Source organism: Archocentrus centrarchus, chromosome 13 (genome assembly GCF_007364275.1).
Source record: "Archocentrus centrarchus isolate MPI-CPG fArcCen1 chromosome 13, fArcCen1, whole genome shotgun sequence".
In the NCBI taxonomy this organism is placed as follows: Eukaryota; Metazoa; Chordata; class Actinopteri; order Cichliformes; family Cichlidae; genus Archocentrus; species Archocentrus centrarchus.
The window spans coordinates 14,170,268-14,179,140 of NC_044358.1; the positions used below are offsets into that span (position 1 = coordinate 14,170,268).

Sequence of the window (8,873 nt, forward strand, 5' to 3'; positions counted from 1 at the left end):
AGCACGGGGTTGTGTGTATTTAAAATGTGCGTAGGACTGTGAGGTTTGGTCCTGCTAAAAAAAAAAAAAAAAAAGCAACTCCACCCAAATTATTTATTTGCACCCCCCTCCTCCAGGTCCACGCCCTCTGGCCACGATTCAGCTCATCCCTGCCCTGAGCACAGTGTTCGTGCTGCCCACAGTATTGCCAGGCATCCCTGGAAGAGGAGGTGTATTAAACTGGGAGAAGTAAGCAGGGGGAGAGAAAAAATAGGCTCTGTGGTGTGCCTGAGTGTTTGCCTTGTGTTTTCTCAGCAAGCAGATTGGGGACCCTTTCCAGATGATCAAGCTCATCTGAAAGGCATTAAAGTCGAGAAGAACGATCCTCTGTGGTTCAGCTGCGTTGACGCTTCACTGAGGGTTCCTATTTGCTGTCAGAGGTACACCCGTACATGTAGCAGCAGCTCCCCAAGAGACTGTTTTCATCTCCTTAAGCCAAAATATTTTCCAGCTCCAGAGGGCAAGATTGGAGGGAGAGCGAGAACTTGAAGAAGCTTCAATAATTTGGTAAATACTCCTTTTCAAACTTCAAATGTGACTGTAATGATTAGCTTGTGATTGTAATGTAGACAGAAAATGTTTATGAGTGCAGTGATTTACAGCTTAACTAATGCACTTGGAAACTTTGTGTAAAGGCTCCTAATATTTTTGACTCTGATACTTGTTCCTCCTGCACGCATCACAGTTACTTTCCATGCTCCAAGTCCAAAATCGTGTTGCCAACAGGCATTTTCCATTTTCCCTAAACATTATAATTTGAGCCCAAAGCCTAAAGCAGCCTTCTGATTTTCACAGTGAGAGCGTAAATCCATTTTTACTCGCACGGCTTGGCCGACGTTGTACTTTTGTAGATAATGGCAACATTTAATGCCTCTCCATTAGATCTCCAGGGTTCGCCATTTTGACAAGAGGTCTTTCCACACTGGTCTTGTGACATGTCAGGACTGAGATGACTGCTCTCCTCTGGGCAGTTTTTTTTAATATCCCAGTTCAAATTGGATTTGTAAGAGAAGTTCTTCACAGATGAATTAACGTCTGCTGACATGTGTCCTGCCTATCTTCCTTTATGGCAGGCTCTTTCTGTAACGAGCTGTGCCTTTGACTCCTAATCCAGCGTTTCTGTTTATGTAGACTACCATAAAAACAGATCATTACTCAAGGGTTAAATTTGTTTTTCCATGAGAACACTATCTCCCAAGATGTCTCCTTGTATGAGCAATCCATGCATGAATTACATGCTGCACTGAGGGCAGCTGCAGAGGATAAAAGAATGTGTTACTCACTTCACTGTAAAGAAATATGCTGTGCCTGAGCAAATCCTGAGGCAGGGCTGGGTTTGCAAGGTTTCCAGCGTGAACACCAACTTTTTCCAGGCATGCACTGAAAGCGCTTGGCAGACTGAGGGTGGGCTGAAGCTTGCTTCAGATTCCACATTGTTACTCTAGAATGTGGCAGACTTCGATCAGGAGCACAGAGATTTCTTTTGGCATGTGGATTTATCTGTTTTTTGATTTGTGTTAACCTCTACCTGCCTCTGTCTCTGTCTCCGTTTCAGGATCTAAAGGTTTTCAAAGGAGAAACTCCCACCTTACAGCTGAACATCAGTCCTATCGTTTCTGTTGGTGTGTGCAGAGGAGGGCTCAAGGACAAGTGAGCAGCATTCATATAAATACAGGAAACACCTGAAGGTTTTCCGAGGCTTGGCTGCAGGAACTTCAAGCAACTGACACTGATTTTTTTTTTTTTTTTTTTTTTTTCAATAAGCTCTCCGTCCTCTTTGTTGATCAATCAAAATGTCCCGCTGGGGAAGAAAAAATGTGAAGAAGGCGCCTGAGGTGATCCGCACTGTGACCGAGGGGCTGAAGTCTCTGTACCGCGAGAAGCTGCTGCCTCTGGAGCAGTACTACGGATTCCACGACTTCCACTCTCCCAGTCTGGAGGATGCAGATTTTGACAATAAGCCTATGGTGCTAGTTGTTGGACAGTACTCCACTGGAAAAACAACATTCATCAAGTAAGACACTCCAGCTCTGTAGTATTCATGTGCTCAGTGTTTCCTGCGAATCTGTAATTTATTTAAGTGGCAGCAGGTAAACAACTGCAATCTTTGTGTGATTTGCAGGTATCTGCTGGAACAGGATATTCCTGGAAGCAGGATAGGTCCCGAACCCACCACTGACTGCTTCACTGCCATCATGCATGGGGACGTGGAGTCAGTCATCCCAGGGAATGCCCTTATTGTAGACCCCAACAAGCCTTTCCGCAAACTCAATCCGTTTGGAAACACCTTTCTCAACAGGTGAGAGCAGAGCTTTTAATCACAGTGCATTGTGAAATGTTTCCACTGAGAGAGCCAGTTACAGTTCAGCTCAAAATGGACAGAAAACAAGGAAGGAGATACGAAGTTTACAGAGAGGGCTTTAAGTCTTTGGAATTTCAAGTGCTTGTGCCAAATTTCAAAGGAGGAGGCACTTGCCTTATTTGCAGAAGAATTGAGAAACAGAGCGATATCACCCAGAGGGTGAGGAAAGATGGTGTATTCAGGCAGGAACTGCAGTGTATGAAAGATCAAAAGTGAGGGTAGAGGGGTCTCCGGCCCCTCAGAGCAAAGAGAAACAAATGAAGTCACAGACTGTGGAAACTGTAGGACGAACGTGACGTTCATTCCTGCCATGTTTTTCCACTCCCGTCAGCCAGGGAAGAAGTTACGCATCTTACAGTGAAGTTACTAGAGGCATGCAGGCCAGAAGTGACAGGAACTTAGAGTGCTTCTGTTAATGGGCTCCATCATGACACTCTGCTGCAGGTTTTCCAGCATCCGTCCCTCCCTCCCTCAACAGGCTATGCTTGGGAATGTATTTGCGTCTCTCCTTCAGCTTTGACTTCCTGTCCTGGGAACCGGTGGTCTCGTTAAGCTCATAAGCTACAGGAAGTAGTGCTGTTGTTTTAAGCCACACGTCGTTAGCAGGCCTTATTGTTTGATTCTGGCAGTAATGGCCATTTTCCTTCAGGAAGCCCAGAGCAAAAGAGGCCTGCTCTCACACAATGGGCTGCAGTGGGAGGGATGGGTGTGCGGACAGAGTGGCTTCCAATCTGCTCCTAAGATCACACTGGCTTTTTTGATAAGACAAATTCCACATAATTTAGACTCTTTCCATTGACACTGACAGCTTTATTAAACTAAAGTGACCTTTATGAACTTGTATCTAAACAATGTTATGTCATTCTTTGTCTGCTGATGAATATGCTAGATTCCAATGTGCCCAAATGCCTAACCAAGTCCTGGAGAGTATCAGCATTATTGACACACCAGGGATCCTGTCTGGTGCCAAACAGAGAGTGAGCCGAGGTGAGGGAAGTGGCAAAGGTGAGGAGAGGGCATAGGGGGGCTGCAGAGACGCACATCCTTGAACATCAGCTCACAAACTCATCTCCTTGGCACGCCTGGCTAACCCGTGGGACCGGTCTGCTCTGTCACAATGACTTTTGGCAGCAGAGCCAGAGAAAAAAAGCATCTCTGTGGTGCACAGCAGCCATAAAATCATAATAAGGAACAGAGATAGTACAGAAGACTCTGCAGGCACATCTTGAGGAATGTACTGATGTGCATGAACTATCATCATCACCTCACACCAGTTTTTACAAATTCATATTCACTCATGCTCCAAGTAACCCATTACTCCAATCAGTCTGCATGAGCAACTAACACATTTAAGGGTCAGTACATCCAAAATATGAAAACATGTTTCCTCACTTCCTGCTGCTGGGATCTAACCATGTAAACAGCTTTGGTTTTGGTCAGCTGAAGTCTTGAAATATCCATCTGCAAGATTTGCTTCTATGTCCTAAGAAAAAGGATGTATCAATTTATTTATTTATTTACAAAATCCTACAGAACCAACAGAACCCTTTTAGACAGGTACAGGTGCTCAACACCAGCCCTGTAAGATTTGGTAAAAAGGGGGGAACTCCCAAGAAGCTGCTTTAGCTTATAGTCAATCAATCAAATATATATATCAATCAAATATACTTTATTGTCCCCACGGGGAAATTTGTCTTGGACATCGTACACAAAGCAAGCTGCTACCACAATAATACAGTATAACAATAAAAGCCAAAAAAAAAAATAATAATTTTTTAAAAATAAATAAATAAAACGGTCAGAAACATTTAAAACAATAGAACACATATTGCACATGTTGTATTCCCACATACGTTCCTACAGTGAACGAGCCATGATCACGATCATGTAAATGAGATGTTAATTAGAGTCTCAGTTTCTCACTTAAAGAACCTGATTGGATTATTCAGAGAAAGTGAGACTTTCGTTAACAGCACTGCTGATATATTTTTAGCTGTACATTTCCTGTGTGAACCACAGTTCAGGCATGAAAAACTATCTTAAAACCAAAGAAGATAAAACCAAAACTATTTACGTGGCCATCAGACAGAAACTATGTGGAATATGTTTTTGGTGGGATTTTGATAAACTGACACTTTTAGTGGGATCACGTTGATGCAGGTCGAGCTATCTGTCAAAAATATTTTAAAAAATGGATGTTTCTGTTAGACTTTTACAGCGTTATAGTTCAAATATGAAGCCCAAGAACTCCTTTTTGCTCCTGCATAAAGTGAAGCCTCTGTGGCTGGAAATGAGGCCTCTGACAGCTCAGGGGCTTAAAGGGTTTGTGTCTGTGCTGACCTTCTCCCTCTCCTGATCCTCGTTTCTTTAATGCATGCTTCACATTTCAGTCTATAGATGAATCAGTCATTGCATCTTTTTCTGTTTAAATAGGGTATGACTTCCCAGCTGTGCTGCGCTGGTTTGCAGAACGCGTGGACCGCATCATCCTGCTGTTTGATGCTCATAAACTGGAGATATCAGATGAGTTCTCCGAGGCCATCGGTGCCCTGAAAGGCAACGAAGACAAGCTGCGTGTGGTGCTAAACAAAGCAGACATGGTGGGCACCCAGCAGCTGATGCGAGTGTACGGTGCGCTGATGTGGTCCCTGGGGAAGGTGTTTGGCACTCCAGAGGTTCTACGTGTCTATATTGGCTCCTTCTGGGCGGAGCCGTTGATGGTTACAGACAACCGCAAGCTGTTTGAGCTGGAAGAGGAGGATCTCTTCGCTGACATTCAAAACCTTCCTCGTAACGCAGCCTTACGCAAGCTCAATGACCTGGTCAAGAGAGCGCGCCTGGTTAGGGTGAGGGATTTGTGTCTTTTTTGGCATCTCGGCTTGTTTTCAGTATAGGATTATTCAGAGGATCATATTGCTGCACTTTGTGTGTTTTGCTTCTCTTGATCCCAGGTCCATGCCCACATCATCAGCTATCTGAAGCAGGAGATGCGTTCTGTCTTCAGGAAGGATAATAAAAAGAAGAATCTGATCTATCAGCTTCCAGTTATTTTCTCCAAGATCCAGCTTCAGCACAACATTTCTGCTGGAGACTTTCCAGACTGCACTAAGATGCAGGTTTGTCTGAAACACTGGCTTTCACTACAGTTAAACAAAACAGCTTATTCTAATTCTACCTTTAAATCTGCTGGCTAACACATTATTCTCCTTTTTACAGGAACAACTGATGGTTCATGATTTTACCAAGTTCAAATCCTTGAAGCCGAACCTGATGGCAGCCTTGGATGAGTTACTTTCCAGTGACATTGCCAAACTGATGCCCCTGCTGCGGCAGGAGGAGCTAGAAGCAGGTGATCAACCAGGTGTGCAGGGTGGTGCCTTCTTGGGGACCCGAGCTGGACCTTTCTCAGAAGGCGACCCCTTTGCTGAGGAGAATGGGGAGCGTTGTGAGGAGGAGGAGGATTGGGTGGTGACCAAAGACAAGCCCAAATATGATGAAATCTTCTATAATCTTGCTCCCAATGAGGGCAAACTGAGCGGCACCAAGGCAAAGGATTGGATGGTGAGCTCCCGTCTGCCCAACTCTGTGCTGGGTCGCATCTGGAAGCTCTCAGATGTCGATCGTGATGGCATGCTGGATGATGAAGAATTTGCCCTGGCCAGCCACCTAATTGAGGTCAAGCTGGAGGGTCACGGTCTTCCCCCTGAGCTTCCCAGCCGTCTGATCCCGCCCTCCAAACGCAGGCAGAAAGGCTCTGATGCATAGACATGTCATTAAGTCCCAGAAGCTGAGAGGCATTCTTCTCTGCTGGCTGTCACACTTATGCTACTGTTGCATTTGCTCTCATTTTCCTGCAGTCCCAAATCTAAATGTTGTATGTTATGCATGCAACTTTTCCCCTGAGACTGATTCTAGTCTTGCACAATGGAACATGCTGTATTTAAGTAAAAGTCATAACTTTGAGACATAACAAGAGCTTAGAGCAAAGGATTGTGTATAAGAGGTCAAAGGGTCTGTTTGCTTCTTCAAAGTTAGCTTTTCTGATGCTGAATATATGTTTGAGCAGAAGTAAATAAAAGGCTGAGCGTTCTGAGTATGTACTTCTAAAGAATCCAGAGCAAATCTTTAAAAAAACTTTACATGTATCATTCCTTCAGCGACTGATCTTAGAGATGATTTGTAGAAATGTGCCTTTCTGTCATAAGTGATCAGTCCAGTGAAGGTATCATTTAGAGATGTATTTTCTAAAGCTTATTTTCTGATTATGTTTTCAGCATTTTCTGCTCCAAGTAACCGTACAATCATTAATAACCTGAATGCGTTTCACGCTTTACATGTCACATTTTTGTGCTGAATTTATACATTATTTTTATAACTGTCACTGTTGTTTTGTATGTGCAGGATCAAGACCTCAGTTGCATAAAAGAACATTACATGCTAAGATCAACTAGACTGACTGAATGCCATATTACTGACTACTGTACACAGCTCCACCTGTTCTTATGTTAACTCTCATTGTAACCGAATAAAACTCCCTGACTGTGTTTTGGCTCTTCAGTGATTCTTTCATACAAGTGAAAACTGAAATATAACTGGAAACAGTTTGGAAACTGAGTTACTGATATGCCTACAAGTTGAAATAAAGAACCTAATACATAAGTGATATGTAAGTGGATTTTAAATTGTCTCTTTTTCAGCAAGATTTTGTGTTTTTTTTAAGCTCACTTGGTCTCTCAGTGACAGACCGCATAAACAGTGACTCACAGTCTCCTCTGCCAAGTCCCCATACCACCATTTTCCGAGGCTCTCTCCCCTCTCATTCCCACCATCTGAAGCCTTTTTTTTCCTCTCTCTCTCTCTCTCACTCACACACACACACACACACCGTCTATTTGTACCCCCCCAGCCCAGTTTAGTTCGAGATTCACATTCTCACTGCATGTTGTTTGACTTAGCTGTAAACTATGTGGTATGAGCATGAATGTGTCCCCTGTAGAGTTATGTGTTGTGCATAAGAGTTTCAAGCTTTCCTAAAGAAGGAGTGGCCTCCCTGTCTCCTTGTTCCACTCCTCCATGGAAAGAAACACAAATGAGAAACAGAGGCGATCCAGCCCTTTCCTCGCTGCTCTCTGGCTCACAGTGACTCACATATGAAGAATGTGGTGGGCTGGCCCGGGAGTTATTAATATCTCCTTTTCTAGGGTCTGCTAAGTTTCCTCAGGATCTAAACACTGTACGTTTATGAAAGAACTTAAAATTCCCCATTTTCAGTGTTCCTGAATGAGCCCCGCAGTTTTCCGCACCCTCACCAGTGTATCTGGGAGAAAAAGTGGGAGGTAATGTGCTTAAAAGTCCAGCAAGGTGAAAAAATCCAGCTAAATGATCATAAAAACATGTAGCTTCTTGACTAAAATGCTGTCTTCTTGTATATTTTTAAGTCGCAGCGACCAATGGTATCACAGAAAGCAGAATAAAACACAAATCCCCATAGCAATTTGAACAATGGCTGCCTGTTACATAACTGGGTGTTCTGGGTCATAAACCATCTCAAATATTTGTTATTCAAATCAAGTTACCAAAGCAACAGGGTGAGAGGTGCAAGCAGGCTAAATTACAGCAGATGACCCCGGCCACGTCAAAGATCCCCAACAATGAAGCTTACTCAACAAAACCGGGGTCTCCGTATACGTCACTGGCTGTTTATGTGGGGAATTCCTCACTAGGAAACCTGTGGTGGAAGAAAAACTCGGAGCTGGGGAGACATCTGCTGGATGCAGGATTCCTGCAATCTGGTGCTGAACACGTTCACTGGAGCTTCCAGCTGTAGACGGCAGACTGGAGGCACGCAGCTGTACATGTTAAAGGACGTGTTCAGACACGGGGAGGAAGTGGCTCCCTAGTGTGCAGAGATCTATTTGAATCTTAATATTGGTTTACAATATTGGCTGGATACAGTGTTGCAGTTATGCTCTTGCTGCGTCTCTTAGCACACAGCCTGTACTTGTACAAACTTTAGCTTCCTTGTAAAAGCCCGAGCACCCCGACAGGACGTGGAATATTTAGCTCAGTTTACATTAATTTTTTTCAGTTAAATCATTATTACTGAAAGGTGGCACAGGAACAAGGTCTCAGTATGAATCTCACAGCCCACTGAGGACTGTCTCTGTGGAGTCTGCATGCCCCCCCCCCCGGTGCTTTTGTGTGCATGTTAGGTTAACTGGTGATCCTTGTCTGTAGGAGAGCAAAATGAATGAATGACTTTAAGTAAACCCACAGTTAAGACTCTTAATCCAGTACTGAGAAATGTTTATGTGAATATTGCCCAAAATAATTGTGGTTTTGACTTTTGCTATAAACTATCCTGCTGTGATTGCTGAGTGTTTGAAGCAGTTGCAGCTTAACTTACACAGATGTACCGAATTCTCCAGTTCTTCTCTAAGTTCACTGCATCTCTTCCAGTATGGACTAATAC

General features: G+C 43.7%; 1 protein-coding gene across 2 annotated transcripts; it reads left to right on the top strand.

Annotated features, from left to right (window-relative positions):
- Positions 1-156: 156 nt before the first annotated feature.
- On the top strand, positions 157-6,945 carry ehd2b (EH-domain containing 2b). Of its 2 annotated transcripts, none has more exons than XM_030745432.1 (8): positions 157-546; positions 1,595-1,689; positions 1,804-2,053; positions 2,162-2,338; positions 3,291-3,406; positions 4,835-5,247; positions 5,353-5,517; positions 5,618-6,945. In XM_030745432.1, the coding sequence occupies exons 3-8, from the start codon at positions 1,833-1,835 to the stop codon at positions 6,164-6,166; spliced, it is 1,641 nt and encodes a 546-aa protein (XP_030601292.1). In that variant the 5' UTR covers positions 157-546; positions 1,595-1,689; positions 1,804-1,832; the 3' UTR covers positions 6,167-6,945. The 2 variants fall into 2 exon arrangements, with proteins under 2 accessions (XP_030601292.1, XP_030601294.1); XM_030745434.1 differs by having other exon boundaries at positions 3,291-3,388.
- Positions 6,946-8,873: the final 1,928 nt, after the last annotated feature.